We start from the raw sequence: 20,971 nt of genomic DNA on the forward strand, positions 1-20,971 counted from the left end.
CAGTAGAGCAGTATTTTTACTGTATATAGTTTTCCTTGTTGGAATTTTATATGTATCAAGCTTGTGTAAAATACTGAGCCTGGTCTGTTTAAGTCAACAAATTTGTCCAAATAAGTGTTCTCCTCAAAGGCAGCTGAACTCAGAACTTGCGTTTATTGAGCACCTTTTGTTGAAGATACTTTGCTCAATTCCTAGAGGGGAAAGATGAATAATAAATTGGTTGTTATACTTCAGGACTGCATCGTGTAGTCAGGAAGCCAAACACAGACTGGTAATTACCCCATAGTATACCAATGGTGTTGACAAATAGGTACAGAAAGCAGTGTGGAAGGTAAGCCTGATGCTACCTAATTTGTTAGGGAAGGCTTGAGTTAGGAATTGCTGTTAGAATGGAGTCATGACTTAGGAAGACTTTACAGGTGAAAAACTGATGGAGGGAAAATTAGAAGAGGCAAATCACGCAGTTCCATAGCCTGAGATGAGTCCGTTCTTGGAATTGTGGACAATCCTATGTGACTCAAACACAGGCTTAGTGCAGGGAAGTAGATAGTGATAAAACCGTAGAGCTATGTAGCAACTAGATCACAAAAGCCAACGTAGCCGTGCTGGGCAGGAACACTGGAAATGGATGAGGAGTGTGTGTGTGCCTGGAGTAGATGGGAAGGAGAATGAGGAGGGTCAGAGAAGCCTTTGAGGCAGAGGAAAAGTCTAAAAGCCCCTGTATTCTGAGAACGCAGTGAGCATGACATGAAAGAGAAAGTTTTCTGATTATGTGGAGTGTACAAGTTTATATGCTTCATAAATTTACATTTTATTTACATTTTATACCCAGCCCCTTAAAGATCCTATTTATGGAATTAGAGTGATAAGATTTATGTTGTGAAAATATTGCTCTGGCAAGCATAGAATTGGGGAGACCAGTTATAAAGGGTGTCAAATAAAAGATGATGGTGGTTTTAACCAAAGGTGATACAGAGAAGATGGAGAGAAACTAGCAGATCTTTCTAATGGTTAGGGGCAGTGAGGGTGATGTAAAGTAGTTGTATGACTCCATAATCCCCTTTCAGTCAGCACTATGGAGTTTGCTGTAATGTTTTGCTGTTTGAGATGTTTACATTTCTTTACAAAAGCTTTGAAAGAAACGTATTCACTTTTGATTTTTTTCCAAAGTTAGTAAGCTTCAAGTATCTTTCTCTTCTCATTCTCCCTTCCCTCCCCCATATTAATATGCAGGTGCACTCAATTCAAATAAACATTTTTCAAGATTCTTAGACTTTTCATGCTGTAAATCTCTTGAACCTCCATTACTTTCGGTGGTAATTTTGCTAGTGGAATTGAGAGTTGATGAGAAGAAAATCAAGTCATCAGTCATTCAATTCTAAGATTTGATGCCATTTATTCATGTTAGAAAAAACTAGTAAAGTTGTACTTCCTCATTTTCACTAATCACTTGCTTTTCTGATCCAAGTGCCTTGAGAAAACCGCAGCTAATTAAAGGTGATTAGTTCTCTGACATTCTGAGTTAAGGTATATTTAACTTTATAAATTATCCGTGATCATGTTACAAAGTGTATTTTATAAAAATGTTTTTCTTTTTGTGCAACAGCCAACTTAGATTAATTCAAAGCTGTAAGATGCCCTTTGACACAGGGACCCAACACAAGCAAAGTATCACATGAAAGCATTGATATGTTCCCTATGTAGTATGTGGTCACTGTGGGGTTAAAATCATTTACAATAGCCTCCATGCGAATGTTTCATTCTCTGTGGCTGACGTTCTGCAGTTTTGTTTTGTTTTTTTTGTTGTTTTGTTTAGTTTTTTTCATTTAAAATTAGCAAACTCCTACTCCTTCATCTGTACTCAGCTAAGATGATTTCTCTTCAGGAAGCTGTCTGGATGAACTTGTCCTGTAGGGCACGTTGGTAAAGGTACACTGGTAGCTGCATAAATGGAATTTGCAGAGATGCAGGACAGCATCTGAAATGGGAGAGTGTAAGCGTTAAGAGCTTCTTAAATTACACACAGAATTTCATCTCAGGATACAGATTAGTATCCTTTTCAAAAATACAGAAAGTCAGAGAATGTGAAATACTGGCAAAGGTGTGGATTAGTGAGAACCCCTTTATACTGATGATGGCAATATAAATTGATGTGCTTAATTTTGAAAACGTGAAGGTGGTGTTGTCTCTGGGCCCAAGGGCAGGATGTAGGGAGCACGTGGGACTCTCCCAAAGTATTGAGTCAGTTCTGATTCTTTCTTTCTGTTAATTCAATTTAGTTAACATACAGTGTATTATTAGTTTCGGGGGGTGGCATTTAGTGATGAACCAGTTGCAAGTTCTGTTTCTTAAGTTGGAAATTGGGTAAATGTTAGGTACACGCTATATGTTCCTCTGTAGTATAACACATTTCTTAATTTATTTAAGAGGAAATAAAAATAGGCAGCCACCCAGGAATGTGTTTGTTTTAGAGTTGAAATTCAATCATCTTCGGCCCCACTAATTTAAAATGTGTGATTACTCAGGCTTTTTCATTCTTTATGAAGAAATTATATAGCTTAGCAAATTCAAAGGTAAACATAATTAAAGAACGTACAAAATTTAATTAAAAGAACAAGCTATGTTTTAAATGACTTTAAATACATGTTTGTTTGCAGATGAATTGTCCTAATATATAACATTTTGGGAGGAAATATTAATCTGAAAAACTAGCATATCTTCTGGTGAACAATTCAAACAGACATGATGTGCAAGCATTTAATAAAATTTAAATTAAATACTAGTGCCAGAAAGCTGCTGAGTACTCAGAAAAAGATAATCCATTGATTTTGGTATACTGTTTCTACTGGTGCTGAGTGAAGTCAGAAAAGCAGAAACCACACTTATTATTTAATAGAATTAATGTAATATGGAGAATTAGGTTAGCACATGTTAGAGGACAGAAAAAGCAAAAAGAGAATGCTCAGGTCGATATTGGAAGCAGCTATTATTCTTAGGGCTTGGGGAACCAAGCAATGAGGTTGGGGTTATCAAAGAGCCTAGAAATTCCAGGCGAGCGCTCTGTGGGGCTGGGCCCTAGGCCTCTGTGGAAAGAGTACGGGCTGGGCAGCTTGGATGGGGGACCCTGCAGAACTGTGTCTGAGTACTCAGAGGTGGAGTCCCACAGAGCTGGACTGAAGAGGACAGGGAGAAAGACCACAGAGCTGAAACTGAGAGCTCAGTTGGCTCTGGCAAAATGGGACTTGAGTTTGGAGAGAAGGAGCGTCATACAGCTGGGACTCTGCACAGCTAGGATTGGGGAACTCAGAGGAGGGCTTCTGCCTGGCTGCACTGGTCCTTTCAAGGGGTGTAGTGATGCTGGGTTGGGCCTATGAAAACAAGCCAGGACCTGGAATCACCTGCTGATGTGGGGGGAGGAAGAGGGTCTGGCAATCTGTCAGGAAGCCTGCTGGCAAAGGAGAAGGTAGTTTGTTGAGCTCCGGTGTCTCAGACCTGAGGGTAGGCGTGTAGTTTGGGAGCTAAAAGACAGTATCTTAATAACTGACATATTGCTTACTTATTTTATTATTTAATTTTAATTTGTCTATTTAGGTTATTCTAAGGTGGTCTTAAAAGTCTCTCTCATGGCTCTCAAAGCTGAAAATAAGTAGAATAGATTCATAGTTTTTGGAGATCCTTAAGACATACACTGGTCTCTTCTCTAGCTACTGTCTTCCCACTTTATTTAGTTCTCTCTTTCCTGCTTTGTAGACACTCTCACGGGTGATTATATCCATTTCCAAAACTGAGAGAGGAAAAAATCAGAACAGAGGATGGATAGGTGATTCTGACCAATGTCTAGTACAGTAGAAAAGTGGTGTGCCTGTTTGAGTAGCCCATGACGGTTAGTAACACCCACATCTAGTTTGGTTCGGACAGTCGTAGACTTGTTAACTCAGTTATCCCATGATTTGTGGGTCATTCTTCACATTTCACATTTCTGAGCTACGTGTGCTCTTTACTTCTGTGTCACAAAGGGTACAACCTTATATGCATGTCTTTGGAAACTCATGGCTTCTGGTAAAGCCTGTAATTTATCAAGAACATCTAAAATTGTTGTGCTGTGTTCGAAGAGCTGAAACTTCACGGAGGTGTCTAATTACATTTCTAATTAGTAGAAGTAAAAACAGAATCAGTTAACATATACTGAGACACTACCACAGGTGCGGTGCCCCTTGTGTACGTTAACCCTTGTGCTAAAATGTTAGATGTGACGATTGCAGGTGAGATAACTAAGGTTAGCAAGGTTCAGGAACTTGTCCGAGGTCTCTCAGGTAACAGGTAGTGAAAGAAGAGTTGAAATAAGTCAATCAGAGAAAGGCCATTATCATATGATCTCACTGATATGTGGAAAAAATAAAACAAGATGAAACCAGAGAGGGAGACTAACCATAAGAGACTCTTAATCATAGGAAACAAAGTGAGGGTTGCTGGAGGGGAGGGGGCTAGAGGGATGGGGTAGGTGGGTGATGAACATTAAGGAGGGCATGTGATGTAATGAGCACTGGGTATTATATAAGACTGATGAATCACAGGCTTGTACCTCTGAAACCAATAATACATTATATGTTAATTAATTGAATTTAAATTTAAAAATGTTAAAAAACCAGTTCAAATCTAGTTCTCCCACTTCCAAAGCTTTGGCTCATGTTTTAATGTGCTGCTTCTCTATTTTATAAAAGTACTTTACATTTCTTCATTTACATTTAATAGACTATTAACGGATTCCTAGAGATACTGGTTATCAATCCATAAGATTAGCAAGAGTCCTAAGTGTAATTTTCCATAAAATTTCCCTCTTAACCAACTGGGAATGTTAGAGATGATTACAACTGTATTGATAAACTGCTTTGAATTCTTTTTTTTTTTTTTTAAGATTTTATTTTATTTCTTTGACACACAGAGAGACAGCCAGCGAGAAAGGGAACACAAGCAGGGGGAGTGGGAGAGGAAGAAGCAGGCTCCTAGCAGAGGAGCCTGACGTGGGGCTCCATCCCAGAACGCCAGGATCACGCCCTGAGCTGAGGGCAGACGTTTAATGACTGAGCCACCCAGGCGCCCCACTGCTTTGAATTCTTAGAATAGTTAAAAATACCTAAAAGTCAGAGTTACTACTCTCTTTCTTTTGTTTTGTTTTGTTTTTGCTTTTGGGATATGTTTAGTAGACTTTGCTACTTCCCCAAACTTAAAACCTCTAAATCCCCTAATAAATCTTTAACTTCATTCCATTTCTTTCTAATGAGAGAGACTGTTCCTTTGAATGAGAGACTAGCTAATGCATTGTTAAACATTTTAATAACTCACTCTACATTTCAAATATTTCATGATTTTCTCAGCGTTTCTTCTGTTTTCTCCTCCTGCGTATAAGTTTCTCTTCTACGGTTCTTTACGTACCTCCTCTCCCTTTCGTTCTGTGAATTTCGGAAACTCAAACTGACAAGACATTTGAGCCCCAACAGTTTACTTTGCTTTAGATATCTTTTGCTAATTTTATGTTTGTAGGCCCAAACTAGAAAACATTTCCATTTGGAGGTGGTCCGTCTTGAATTTTGTTTTCTTAAGCACTGGACAAAATGTTGCTTTAGATCTTGAAAACAGACACACCAGTTAAGAATTTTACTCCTTGGGGCTCCTGGGTGGCACAGCGGTTAAGCGTCTGCCTTCGGCTCAGGGCGTGATCCCAGCGTTATGGGATCGAGCCCCAAATCAGGCTCCTCCGCTATGAGCCTGCTTCTTCCTCTCCCACTCCCCCTGCTTGTGTTCCCTCTCTTGCTGGCTGTCTCTATCTCTGTAGAATAAACAAATAAAATCTTAAAAAAAAAAAAAAGAATTTTACTCCTTGGGGACATTATGCTTTATCTTTAATTATTTTTAAAATTGTAAACTACTTTAATACCACAGTGGAGCCCACTAGCAAGACACCATTCCAGCAGCAAATCACAGCCCTAGTGACGTCTGTTGCCGTTGACAGATGTCACTCACTGAAGCTTGACTGCATGGGACATTTACATCAATGCACATCAGAATTGGAAAATATTGGCAACTAGAGTGACAGTACTGCTCCAGAGACTCTCAAGGAGACTGAGATTTCCAGGCTAGTCATAGATGCCTACGATTATACCCCAAGTCATCATCTAATAATGGGTGTGGTGGGGCAGCCAATATGAACCAGGCATCTGGCCGGTATTATCAAGATTGCGTATAAGCTTCTGCGACAGTCACTCACGCCTTCAATAAGCACTATCACCTAGTCCTATGATTTTACTGTATCCTTAGAAAATGTTAGAGGGTTTGCTTTGATTAAGTTCATATATGCAGCATATTAGGGTACATTATACAATACTTTCAGTTTTATGTAAATCACTTTTATACTCAAGACATTGTAACATTTGTAGTGTTTAATGTTAAAGAATTCATTTGAGGGGCACCTGGGTGGCTCATTTGGGCGTCTGCCTTCAGCTCAGGTCATGCTCTCAGGGTCCTGGGATTGAGCTCCAAGTCAGGTTCTCTGCTCAGCGGGGAGTCTGCTTCTCGCTCTCCCTGTGCCCCTCTCCCCAGCTTGCACGTGTGCGTGTGCTCTCTCTCAAATAAATGAAATCTTTTTTAAAAAAGCAAAGAAATTTACAAGAAGAAAGTATTCATTTGCATAAATCCTAACTATTTGAGCAACTTGCTAATTCTTGAAAATATTATGGTTAAAGATGATACATTTGAAGAATTCTAGAACCAAATGTCAAATCTTATAACCAGGTTAGTTTGTGGTAAGGGTGCTTTTATTATTTTATTGTAGGGTGTTGCATCTGTTATCTTAAATATGGTTTAAAGCTATAAAGTAATAAGCTTTTACAACCATCTGAGGAAAGTTGAATATTTTTACTTATTTGGAAGAGTAGAGCTTGTAAGTCCTCTTTAGAAACCTGCCTGGGAACCATTACGAGTATGTTTGCTGTAACCCTGAAGTGCCAGTCAAACCGTCAGCTAAAGACACATTGTGTGTGCAGCTGGAGCCTTCACCCTCTAACCGAAGCCAGATGTAAAGGAAATCCAAGCTTTCCACTCTCTGTGAGGCACGCTTGACTGTTCTTAACATTCTAAAGAAGAAATGGTAGGGAAGACCCCTCGCACCAGGTCCTTTGGTTGGGACTCCGAAAAATCCAAGTTAGAGAAACTGGAACGTGTTATTCTTTGTTGTTGTTTGTTTATAACTTTTTATTTGATATAAATCAAACTTACAGAAGAGTTGTAAGCTAGTGCATGGAATTCCTGTATATTCTTTCCTTAGACCATCAGTTGTTGACTTTTTGTCCCATTTGCTCTATCGTTCGTTGCCCCTGTTCCCCACATATGGACATGTATGTATGCATGCTTGTATATACATATGTGGGTGTGCATAACTTTATTTTTCTGAACCATACACCAGGAAGTCAGAGATAGCATGCTCCTTTACTCCTAAATACTTCAGGGTATATATGCTAAGTATTTGGGCATCTTTTTACGTATATACAATATAATCATCAAAATCAGGAAATCTAACATTGAAAAATACTATTATGATAATAGTCCACAGACCATATTCAGAGGTGTTCTTTATAGCTATCTCGCCAACCCCTAGATCCCACATTGCATTTAATTTTCATGTCTCCTTGGGATTATTTAATACAGTGCAGCTCCCCAGTCTTTGTCTTTCTTGACCCTACCATATTTAAAGACTGCTTATTTTGCAGACGTCGCCTCCATTGGCTTTGTCTGCAGAAGCAGTATGTGTCCCTTCTGCAGGCCCATGATGTCAGCTTGTCTCATTACAGCTAATGCCGATGCATTGTTTTGGTCCCTTTGCTTACGTGGTATCTGCCAGTTCCTCCACGATGAAGTTATATGGGTGTTTTATTTGTTTGTTTTTGTTTTTTTGTTTTGTTTGTTTGTTTTAATAATTAGCAATTTGTGAGGTGACTCTTTGAGAGTGTGTAAATATCTTATTTCTCAGCAGAATTTTACGCAGGAATTCTAATATCTGTTACGGTTCCTGGCCCCCTTATTCCATCTTTATTTATGACTTGAAACTTGTCATTCTTTTATATACATTTCTCTTAAACAAATTTTGGTATAACTTTAATTCCATTCTAAGTTAATTTGGTCTTTAACATTTTATGAGGGATTAATCAGTATGAACTGAGGAGAGGTTAAAGGAAAACCTGGCATTCCTGTTCCTACAGAGTCTCAGTGTTACCTTCAGAATTCCTGCAAATTTCTACAATTTGCTTCATTTTTCTGTGAAACGTTCTGAGCTAGTAGTAATGTTCAGTCTCAGAAATCAAAAATTGTCCCTATGAAATATGATATGATTTGGAAAAGGAGAACAGCTAGAAATAGTCAAGTTTATTTTTTTAGTAGAAAATGGTCTTCAGTAATGTCATTATGTCATCATTTATCATATTAATGCATTCCAAAAGAAGTTTGATTTTAAAAGATGAAGTTTGATTTATGCATGGATTTATTTATGGAAGTTTATCGTTGAATGTCAAAATTCCCTAAGACCTTCGCTTTGGCTGGTTCACTTGTGGCTCAGAAATGTAGAAGAGACACAGTGATCTGGTACTAAACAGATCATTCTTTACTACATAAATGCCTTCTTTTCACTTTTGTTTCATACTCTAAGTGATGCATCATCTATTTTAATGAAGAAGTACGTGAATATCTTGTGTATTTAACCTCTAAAGGAAAAACTGGCAAAAGGTATTGTTTTAAAAGGGAGCATGTTGCCTTCTGAAGTTAAACAAGAGCAAATCCCCACCTCTAGGAAGTGCTGTGATTCATAAGGTTGACATCGTTTTGCATTGTTGACCATGTTAAAAAAATAAATATCCAGACAATGGGAGAATATATTTTTAAAACATCAAACATCACCAAAATAAAAAAGCACTCTAATCATTTTGGAAAAGTCACAACAGAAATATTGCATCATTTGTTTTAGTCCTAAGAGACTGAACGGGGTCTGTCTGTGTTTTATGTGGGATGTTGTTATGACATTCTTTTTTAAATTATTTGTGGACATGTGTGCATTAGCATTGGACAGATGGGAGACTGCTAAAGGGTATCTCACTCTGCCTAGTCTTGAGAGCTGTTTCATCAGTGTTTGCAGTATTGCATACATGTGTTCTTTCTCCTGACCCAAACAGACTCTCTGAATGTCTGAGCGGAGACCAGTTGTTTTAGAATTCTAGACCAATCTTTTTTTTTTTTTTTCAGCCTATGGGGAGTCAAGTAGAGGGAATGATATTTTAAAGTTGAAATGAAAGTAGACTGAATTGTTTTCAAATATATGAAAGGCTATCCTAATTACCTCCTTTGAGTCTATGACCAACATCTATTTAAAGTGTCTTTTCTGTTGAGTTGGAGATTGACTCTTCAGGTGCCCACTATTATACAGCCAGAATTGATATTTGAAATGAAACTTGCTACCCTTAGATTAGACTCCCTCTGTGCTGTCCCAGTGGACAAGACCTAAGGTCAGTATGCGAAGCTAGAGGTAGAAAATTCAGAAAGACTGTCTCCAGATGAGAACTGGAACAGTAGAAGAGCTAACCTCAAAAGTGGAGAGCCCCTCGTCACTAGAAATTATCACATGCGAGCCTGGAGACTCAGAATAACTGTATGGTATATAATTTTCATGACTGCATCTGAGGTTGAGTCAACACCAGTGTCTCCTCTCCAAGGCCTGTAGAGTACAAACGTGTGGAGTTTTGTTATATAAAGTGACGCTGTTTTACACAGATACCACATATGTCAAATAAGTGGTTTAGAATTGTTTCACTTTGACTTCGAATCCCCGTGGTAATAGAGTGAATCCATTTACATGATCTCGATGACCACTCTGGTATTGCTTATGATAATAAGAAAACATTAAGTTTTCATGTTTCCCAAGGCCAACTGTGAAAAGGAAGAGTATTGTCAGCAATATACACTCACAATTTGTCATGTGTTTATGCTTAGACCCACCAGGAACCAACTTGGAGAACTTGCTCATAGCAGGGAGACTTACAGAGACGGTGACTAACTGACAAAGTTATGGTCCCTCCAATTTCTGAACACATAGATAATTTGAAGAGCATAACAAGTGGTGTCTAAGGGACCTGGGAGGTCATTGATTCTAGCCAGTGTCATCCACAGTATCAACACAAAGTGTGTCATCAGTGGGTTTTAGGTGTGTCTCAATCAAGTGTGAGATAGGCCAGTGATTAGTAACTACCAGTAAATATGACATATATAACTCATTCTCGGTTGTCCCTATAGAAATGTCATACTCAACAGTCGGAAGCATGGCCTTCAGTGCTCCTTGAGATTTAGAGATAACAGTTCCGTTTCCTTGTTGTGTCATTGTGGTGTATGGTGATGGTAAATAGTGTCACAGTAATTATAGCAAACATTCTACTCTTACAGTGCTTGAGGCAGTCTTCCTTGTATTTTACCTACATAAAATCCTTTGATCTTCACAATGAAGTAGGTACTGTTATTACCCTTCATATTACAGATGAAGGACCTGAACCACAGAAAGACTAACTATCTTTTTGAAAGTCACAGCTATTATGTCTTATCTTTTTGTAACCTGTAGACTGTATTTGTCCATGAAAGTGCATCATGTTGGAAAACAATGATTTGTGTATGTGAACCAACAAAAAAATTGATAATTCCTCTTATAGGAATGATTATTTAAGGAGCAAAACGACATGTATTGTGCTTTCGTTCATTTCAATTTAAAACAATGTTCACTTTCAAAATCCCTCAGTTGAAGAGTGCACCTGTGAAACACCTGTTAAAGAGTATACTTATAAAATCATTCAGTTCTGTTTAGCTTTGTTTTGAGATATAAACTGATGAGCTCAGAGTGACCTTAATTTATTCCATTGGAGGCATTGCTAATTCTACCATGTCCAAACTAAGGTACTGTGGGATTTGTGTGTGTGGTATCTCTGTCCTCTTTTATTATATTTACATGATAAAGGACTACGTTGACATTAATCTGCAGACATTTAATTGTTAGGGATCACATTTCTCTGAAATCCATCTTTATGATTTTATCCAAATTTTATACTTCTCTGAATCTGTGGACCTACTGTTGGCAAGACTAGGGTATTTTGAATATTATTTGAAGTTATAAAGGATTTGTGTTTATTTATTCATCATTCTTCCCATGGCCCCCAGCATACCTTTGCTGCATAGGTTTTCTTGGACGCTTGTGCTAATAGGCTAAGATGTTAACGTTCCTGGTCTGTTTCTGGGTTCTTTGAGTCATTACTTCCCATTCTTTCCTCACTCTGTTGCAGTGCGTCTTTTGTCTCCAGCACCACTGAAATTGTTATCACTATTTGCCAAATTGAATGGACATTTTATTTCAACCTTTATCGTATTTGCTGTCTCTGTTGCATTTGACTGGCTGTCTATAACTCACTAGCCAGTTAGCTTCATTAACCCCACTAGCTGCTGATTCTCCTTCTTCTACATCTTCTTTCTTCATGGTCTTCTCTTTCACTGCATCTTCATAAAAGTTGGTATTCGTCAGGTATGCCGCCTTGGCCCAGTCTTCTCACTTAGGCCTTTATCAAGTGATCTTATTCCATATTTCCATTGTCACTCTGCTCTTCAGACTCATACACCCAAGAACTTGGTGGAATCCACTCATGGATGTTCCACTGACATCTTAAAATGCAGTAAGTTTGAAACCAAATTCAGTTTCTTTCCCTCTGAAAGCTACTCTTCCTCCTGCATCCTCTCTCCACAGAGCACCCAAGCTGCAAACCCAGATGGCATCCCCCCCCCCCCCCACATCTTACCTCACACCTCAGTGAACATTAGAACCGCTGTGTGGACTTTTTCTGTGAGTCTTATCCTTGGGGATTACTTTTCTCCAAGTATCTCCAAGGAGATGGGAGCATTGGCAGGGAGATTCTGAAAAGGCCTTCCAGTGGATTTTAAAGTTTGTCTCTTCGTGAAGGGATGGCTTACTTACAAACTAGTCAGTCACCAAGCTTTGCTGTTTTTCCCTAAATTATTAAGCAGTGACTCTAAACTGATTAACATTGATTGAACTTGGAGACTTGTATAAGTTATAGCTGGAATATTCCAATTCCTTAAGAAAACAATCATACTGTCATGATCGTGGTTCGTTTTAGAGAGCTGTGTACCGTGTTCTTGCTTTAAACTGACCGTGGTGAGATGGTGTCTGCTGTGCCCCCAAACATGCCAGTCTGTTTGCATTGATGTTTTGGAACCTATTTTCTAGTGAAAATATCTAAGAGATTTTTGTTCTTCCAGACCTCTGGCTGGATTTTTCTTTGTATTTAGGAGGCCTGATTCATGCTTTCTAGTATTAGCTCTTTAACCCAATACAACATCATTTGGGATTTGGAAGGTCTTTAAAACAAACAAAAAGCCAACTTGATTGGAATTACTCAGTTATGCCAACATCCTTTAACAAATGCTTTTTAAAGTTGGATTTGACTGTAATGCAGATTTCCAGGAACTCTGTTTTTAATAATGGTTCTAAATGACCCGTCGAGTTGGTAAGTTTATAGCACTTGATGTTTTGTTTTTCTTTAAGTTTACGTAGTCACATACCAGTTTTGAAGATAAGTAATAGCCAGGATAATATGTTATATACCATGATGCACTACAGTTAAGAGAATTCTGGGGGTCCAGTCTTATAAAGAAATTTCCTTATTCCTGGAGCCCTTGGGTGGCTTGGTCGTTCAAGCAGCCAACTCTTGATTTTGGTTCAGGTCATGATCCTGGGGTCATGGGATTGAGCCCCATGTTGGGCTCCATGCTCAGCGTGGAGTCTGCTCGAGATTTTCTCTCTCCCTCTGCCCCCCCACTCTCTCTCTCAAATAATTAAATAAATCTTATTTAAAAAAAAAGAAATTTCCTTATTCCTTATCACACTGAACACATTCATATGTATTACTGAATATATTAGATGTATATACATAAGAATTTTATCTGTATATGTATATATAAACTCTACAACTTGACATTTTATTTTTATACTTACCCAACAGTCTCTTCTTTCTTAATACGGTGAATAAGTAAAACAATAATCACCTACAAATACAGGTTGTGTATCACAATGAAGAGCTTTGGAAATTTGAATTGGGTTTTTGCATGTTTTGCATAAGACTTATGTGATGTTACAAATGTTGGAGGCTTAATATCCAGATTAAGGAAAGTCATAATTATCGACATAGTTGAAAGTGCTTTTCTCACACAAGATTTTCGTGTTTCCTCAGTATTGCAGACACTAGGCACACAGAGGTGAATAGGACAATCCTTGACTTCAGGGGATGCAAAATAAAAGTAAATCAGAGACAAGGATGCATAAACAAATAAATACAATGAGATAATATCATTATTAACTATGGGGTTTTTTGAGAGTTTTTCAGCGGCTCAATGCTTAACACTCAAGTGCAACATCTTCTTCATCAACCCGATTTCTAGTTGAGGCTCGGATAATTTAAGGAGCCAGCCCAAGATCACATAGCTACTAGTAGAACTAGGCTTGAATCCAGATCTCTTTTCCAAAGATTTGCTTTTATCTCATATTTTTCACTCGTGTTGTACAGAGCAGGGAAGTGCAAACTTCAGGGGGGAGATTACCCTCCTGGCTTGGGGTGATAGTTGAAACTCGGGATGGATAAGTAGAGTTCAACAATTGGTTCTAAGGGGTAAGAGTATATCAGATGGGTGAATAGTATATGTAAGGTGTAGAGAAATCTGAATAGATATGACATTTTGAAAATTAAGTTCATTGTACCAGGAGGGTCTAATTCATTTATGCGTTCATTCCACAGATGATTGTTGGATGCCTATTGCCTGATAGGGAATATTAATGTGTACATGGAGAATGGTAGGAGATCAGGGTCTTCATCTGTCTTCAGAGTGGAATTTCTCTGTAACTCACTAAAGAATTGAACTATCTATGGTGGACATTTTTTTTTTTTTTTTACTGATTTTTTAAATTACATAAGGAACTATGGGAGTATATCAAGAGTATTTTATTTATGTATTTACTTATTTTTTTGAGAGGGTGTAGTGGGAGAGGGGGAGAGAGAATCTGAAGAAAGCTCCACGCCCAGTGCAGTGCCCCACATGGGGCTCAATTTCACAACCCTGAGATCATGATCTGAGTCTAAATCAAGAGTTGGACGCTTAACCGTCAGAGCCTCCCAGGTGCCCCGTATCTGGAGTATTTTAAAGCAAACTCCAGCTATATCATTCCACAGGGGATATACCATAGAGAGAGATTTCTGCGCAATATGTAGTTGAAAATTCCAGTAATTAGAACAACTCAGTAAGGAAGAAGTGGCCTGGTAGGGAAACGAATAGACATCACTGGAAACACTGAGATACATGACAAGCATTTTTGTGGCTTTCTGGAAGGAAGACTGAAAATGAGATGAGGTTGTCAGGAAATGACTCTAGAGAGCTTCTAGATCTAAAAATCTACTTAGTTCTTACTGTGTGCAGGAAAATCTATAGGTGAGGTGAGAAGAGAAGAAATAGAAAAAAATTAGTTATTGCTTACATTTGTATGAAAAATATTAAGCTCATATGAATGGGCCAAGGACATTTCTAAAATTAAGTGAAAATTAAAATATAACTGTCCCTCGATTTTTAAAAACATTTTAAGTATTTTATTTATTTCTTATTTGTTATAGATTCTGTTGTTTTAAAATTACTGAGAGCATATGAAGACCTAGAGAAACTTTGGCACATCTTAGGAGACTTTGCTATGGACTGCCTTTGATCTAACTCTGCTTTCCTAACTAGTGAAATCCTCCTTAAGTCACCAGATCCATCAGATTAACTTCTGCAAGTGCCTAGTGTTAGGGTCTTTTTATAGCTCCCAGACCTCTAGACAGAGTGTAGTGTCATAAGACAAAGACAGTTATTACTTTCATTTTCTAATAAAAAAATGGCAGATGAAACAATTGTGACTAATAGTCAAAATATTAATCTTGCCTCAGGCTTTTAAGTTTTGAAACTCACACCAAGTGGAAAACTAGATCCTTTTTTTTTTTTATGTAGGCCTAGGCTATTAGCCACTAGACTATTAGTATTTTACTTCTCTTCTTGGAATTGGACAATAATTAATTAGAGACTGTATAGTTCCCTGGAAGCAAGACCCGAGAACAGGGCTTTTTGTCACGGAGCTTTGACCTGAGTGCCGGTGTCTGTGTCATGCAGGACTAGGTTGGTTAGAAGTTACAACGCTCAAGACCATTCGGAACCGCTCTTCATGTGATTTTGCCAGAAGTAATTCACTGTGTGGTAGGGAGGGCTGATAAATTTCTATCTCATTCCTTTTAAATCATCCAACCTGTTACTTTTAGAAAAACCTGAAATTAGGACACTCAGTATGTCTTTCCTAGGCGTGTAGAGTCAGTAAAGAACATGGAATGTCTGCTACGTGGGGCTGTCGTGAGAACATTTCAGAGGAAGCTGACGCGTATGTCTTCTCCTCAGACTCAATCCCCTTTGCCACCTTTTTGACAAGTAGCCACTATTTTCTGAAGCATACCAGTGACCAAGTGTTCATCTCCTGACATGGCTGGCCATGTCACTGTGGGATTGCCCTAAACATTACCCATCTCCTTTATTTAGAACCAAAATCTCTCTCTCCCTCTCCAACTTCTGGTTCTTTAGCTTCCTCCTTCCTTGGGATCAACAATAGAAGTTTATACTCTTTTGTCCCCAAGACCGCACTTTAAGAGCAGCCCTGATATTTCTTCTTACACTTCTCCAAGCTAAGGCTCATGCAGTGAACAATGAACTCGAACTTAAGCCCTGTCTCCCTGTCTGCTAGATTCCAACACCTAGTATATTCTTTCTGCAACAGGAGCTATCTATCCAGCCATTAACCCATCCAACAACAACTTGACACTTGTATCAGGCACTAGGAATACAAATGAGAATTAGATTTCCTCTGAGTAGCTCAGTCTTGTGGAACAGAATAGACACAATTACAAATAACATTAAAACGATATAGCAGCTGATACTGAGTCCCACCTTCTCAATTTATGAACTGTGCAAACTTGGACAGTCTTTTTGTATTTCATTTTTCTCTGACATAAAGTAAGCATATCACTAATCTATGTCAAAGGGTTTTTTGAGAATGGGAGAGCATATGCAAAGTGAGTAGAGCAGTCCTTGGCACAGAAAAAGTACTCAGTAAATAATAGCTTTAATTCACAGGTTAGAGAAGAGAGACACCCAGTCCTGGCTGGAGACTGGGGACAGGAAATGGAGGAAACCAGGGGAAGTAGGAAACTGAGGAAATGCTTTTTAGGGGCAGCTACAACAGGGTTAAGTCATGATGTAATGTTGGGACTGGGTAAGATGAAGGAGATACGGAGATAAAGGGGGTAAGGAAAAGAAGCATTCTAAGCAGAGGAACCAAAATAAGCAAGGGTGTAGAGATGAGAATTTGCAAATGTTGAGTCTGCAAAAAATATCAGGAGTAGAGGTGTATAAACGGAAAGTTGGGCAAGACCTAGATTGTGAAAAGTGTTCCACTTCATACTGTAAGATTTTATTCTTTAAAAGATTTTAGTCATTTGTTTGAGAGAGCGTGTGTGCCTGCGAGCACAAGTTGGGGGACGGGCAGAGGGAGCAGCAGACTCCCCACTGAGCAGGGAGCCCTATGCCGGGGCTCAATCCCAGGGATCATGACCTGAGCCAAAAGCAGACCCTTAACTCAATGAGCCACCTAGGCACCCCATATATTGTAGGGTTTTAAATCATTCATTTACTCAGGATGTGGTTGTAACGGTAGAGGTCATTGAATAGTTTTAGGGAATTGGTCAGGTTTCTTCTGGATGACTTTTATTCTAATTTTTTGTTTATTGGTGAAGTATAGGTGACATACAGTGTTATATCAGTTTCAGGTACAATATACTGATTCAACAATTCTATACGTTACTCAGTGCTCATCAAGATAAGTGTAGTTACTGTCTGTCACCACACGATGTTATTACAATATTATTGACTATATTTCCTATGCTGTACCCTGTATTCCCATCTCTTGTTTATTTTATAACTGGAAGACTGTACCTCTTAGTGCCCTTCACCTATTTCACCTGTCGCCCCACCCACCTTTCCTCTGACAACCATCAGTTTGTTCTCTTTATTTAAGAGTCCGTTTTTGTTCATTCGTTTTTTTAATTCCACGTATAAGTAAAATCATAGGATATTTGTCTTACTCCGTATTATTTCACTTAGCATAATACCATCTAGGTCCATCCATGTTATCACAAATGGCAAGATTTCATTCTTTTTATGGCCAAGTAATATTCTACTGTATGGATACATATATATGCACGCGTGCGCGCGCGCGCACACACACACACACACACACACACCCCACATCTTCTTTATCCATTCTTCTTAAGCTATGAGAAGGAGCATGGGTCTGTTTAAGACTGGTGATGGGGTTAAGTTAAGAGCCTTTGTGGTAGTCCAGTGAAGAACAATGAAGGCATCTGTACCAGCATAAAGCAGGAATGGAGAGGACAGGCAGATTTCAGAAGCATTTAGGAGGTAAACAAACAGGATGTTGGGACAAGGAGAGGCAAGCGATAACTCTCCCACTTTGGTATCGATCATGGTACCACCAACAGGAGAATAGAGAAGAGAGGTAGCAAGTCTAGAGAAGTCTGCAATGAGTTCTGTTTGAAAATATCGATCTGTATGGAAGTTGAATGTACGAGTCTGAAGACACAAGGTACTGGACTAGATGTGGGTTGGCCAGTCACGAGCTGGCAAGAGCCTGCTCCAGCAGAGTGAGGAGTGTTGGGGAATGTGGGTGGAGAGAAGCCCGCATGTGTCTAACTGGTCTTCAGTCTTCCTAGGCCTAATTGTCCTTTACATTTGATGAGAAGAATGGGTGCTAACAATACAGCCCCCCCGTATTCTCCTGCTTAGACAAGCTAATAACCTGGAGGGAAAAGAAAACTATGTTTTAATAAGAGAGAGAACATATTTTAAAGAGTGCAATTTCAAAGTCTCCTTGAGGAATTAATTGGCAACCTTGCCTTGAAAATTGTAATGAGAAGTGTGTTTTCCTGGTGCAGACATTTATCTGTCCTGTTTTATCTTTCAAATATGTGCTTTTTAATTTTGAATATTTTGTCGGTATCATCAGAATGGTGGGAATTTCTTCAGAAATTTCTTAGAAGTACTTCTTAATTAATCCTTGTGGGATCTGTAACCTACTAAGGCATTTATGACGGCATGGACATAGAAAGAAAATAAGCTCTCGAGTCAGATCAGGACTTCATTTATGGGTCTGCTACTTATTATCTGTGGACCCTTCAGCAAATAAGTACCCTCTGAGCCTTGATTTCCTGACCCATAAGATGGGTAATGTCCACTTTTACTAACTTATCCTAAAGATTAAGTTAACCAACAGGTTGAAAGTATCTGCCATGTAATAGATGCTCTGTAGTTATTGATTTCTATACGAACATTAGCACCACAATTGTTACTTGTCATTTTTCATAAATGTGGACTTCAGTTAGGGACAAACGTGTATTAAAAGTCAGCTGATAATAATAAGGATGATGATGATAGGAAATACTGACATATTACTTTACTGTCTGCCAAGCACTATTTGAACACTTGGTATCTAGTAACTGATTTGATCCTCATGACAGCCCTGAGAGGTGGACACCAGCGATGTGCCCATTCTACAGATGAGACTGAGCCTCAGAGCTTGTGGGATCTTCCTAAGTTTGCACAGTTGGGCAGTGACCAAACTTGAACTGTAGATTCCTAAGAACTTTTTTCAATCCCCCCAAAGTGAAGCCTTGATCATAGACTTCTTATGTCAGTGTTTGGATGTTTCCAAAATAGGTGTAGAATGTATATCAATTAGCCTGGCTAACGGGTTTTTAACATTAGCTAATATGTTTTAAAAATTGTTTTAATGCTCCGTTAACACTGTGATGTTCTAAACAGTGTCTTTCTCTGATTTCAGCTTGTGAAGTTGAGGCGGGGAAGGTATACCAGGTATCCTCAAAAGAGCACATCCAGCCTTTCAAAGAAAACATGGAACAATTTATTATTCAAGGTAAATTCTAAAGAGACATGTTGCATTTCCCTTCTTTTTCAGCAGAAAGGTAGGTAGAAGACATTTTTTTAAATATGCATTGGTTTAAAGGGGATTATTTTGACATTACAGAAAAATAAATTATGTTTAGTCATGAGTTACAGCTGTGAGAGACTAGCAATTTGGTAAACATTCAGTTATGGATAATTCTCATTATTATTGTTTTTTAATGACAGTAAATGCACTAGGTTAAAATAACACCTATTTATAAAGATATTAAAATTTTATGCTTTTTGTGAGCGAAAATTAGATATTCCTCAAAGTTTTAACTATGCTTATGACTTCAGTTCAACTTGGTATTTGTTTAGTTTGTCAAAACACTGGGCCAAAAAACAAAGTATATTGATGTTTTCCAGATCTTCAAAACATTACATTCTATTTTTTTGTAGGATATCTAATACCTTTTTTCAGAAAACTTAAAAACTTAACAAATATTATCTTATTGATTCCTCCCATGACATAAGCAGGGATGAAAAATTTCAGAAAATATTAAACAGAAAACATTTTGAAGGAGAAGATATATGTTAAAAACGTCTTGCTATTTTAAATCATTGAAACTTACAATTATATCAAAGCATTGCTCCTCAAAACATTTCTGCTTTGGAATGTTACATCTCTTCTGAAGATCAGATTTGTGTCATGCCATGCTCTGAGAAAGTTCCTGCTGTCAGGAATTCTCCTAGAGGCTGACATGGCTTGAGACTGAGGCCAAGTAGCACTCTGAAGACTGGCTCCATTAGAAGAAGACTGTTTATTAGGCTACGGTTTTTATAGGTTGTCCAAGTGTCATTAATGATGATTTACAATGAATGAGTCATACTGGAATTTGATTAAATGATAAACAGAGCTTTTTTTTCAGATGGGAAAATACTATTTAATCACTTAAGAGAATCATGAAGATTGAAACAGAACTTTGGTCAGATTCTTAAATCAAAGTGACGGTCATCTCTAAATTCTCCGTCCTCATGACTTAGAGTGGAGAATGTACTTAGGAATTCCTGAATGGTCCTTGGGATAAAATCAGAGTCCTGCAGTTGGTCACATGTTTGAGAACGCTATAAGCTCAGGGCATTCTTAATGATGAATAAAAATGAGTCTTGCTTTCTTCATTCAGTGGGGTTTTGGAATCAAGAACATGCAATTTTAGAGAACTGTATAAGTAAAGGATGAGATATTCTTTTTGCTTATGGGATAAAGGAGTCCTTAATTCATTAAGTCAGTAAACAAAGAATGAGTCTTCATGGCTCTTCTAACTCCTTCAGATGCCTTTTTATTTTATCTCTGGTCCTATTCAAGTGTTCTCTGATTACATGTTCACTGAAAAAAAATTGAATACCTCCTATCTGCTCAGACATTCTTTTCGGTACTCTGTTCTAGCAGCGAATAAGAAATGTGCATCATCCAGAAGACAGACAAGGACAATAGCAAGCTCTTTGGAACATCTTATATAGATCAAATACGTCAAAATGTGGAAGAAAAGGGCCCAGCTTTAAACACGAGTGCTTATGAGCCTATATTCAATGACATATAGTGAAAACAGTGGATTTCAAAATGTTTCTCTTAAGATAAAGATTTATGAATATAGCCAATTTTTTTGTCCCATGATCCTTTTAGTTATCAGGACTAAATTCTGCAATTAAGTTTATACTCTAAAAAATGCATTCCACCTTAGCACAAATAATATTTGCCAAATCTTTCTTGTAATTAGGCTTTCCTCAATAATAAAATAGTATTCTTACATTAGCCTCTGTGCTCAGATTACCTTACATAGGT

At 38.2% G+C, this 20,971-nt stretch overlaps 1 protein-coding gene across 1 annotated transcript in view; it reads left to right on the plus strand.

The window, feature by feature from the left end:
• The window catches only part of FMN2 (formin 2), a 356,215-nt gene that overhangs the window by 240,869 nt on the left and 94,375 nt on the right, over positions 1–20,971 (plus strand). Inside the window, exon 12 of the mRNA XM_057315375.1 lies at positions 19,067–19,159. Within this exon, the coding sequence (XP_057171358.1) occupies positions 19,067–19,159 (93 nt within the window). The remainder of the gene's footprint in view (positions 1–19,066; positions 19,160–20,971) is intronic.

Source organism: Ursus arctos, unplaced genomic scaffold (genome assembly GCF_023065955.2).
Source record: "Ursus arctos isolate Adak ecotype North America unplaced genomic scaffold, UrsArc2.0 scaffold_2, whole genome shotgun sequence".
Classification (NCBI taxonomy): Eukaryota; Metazoa; Chordata; class Mammalia; order Carnivora; family Ursidae; genus Ursus; species Ursus arctos.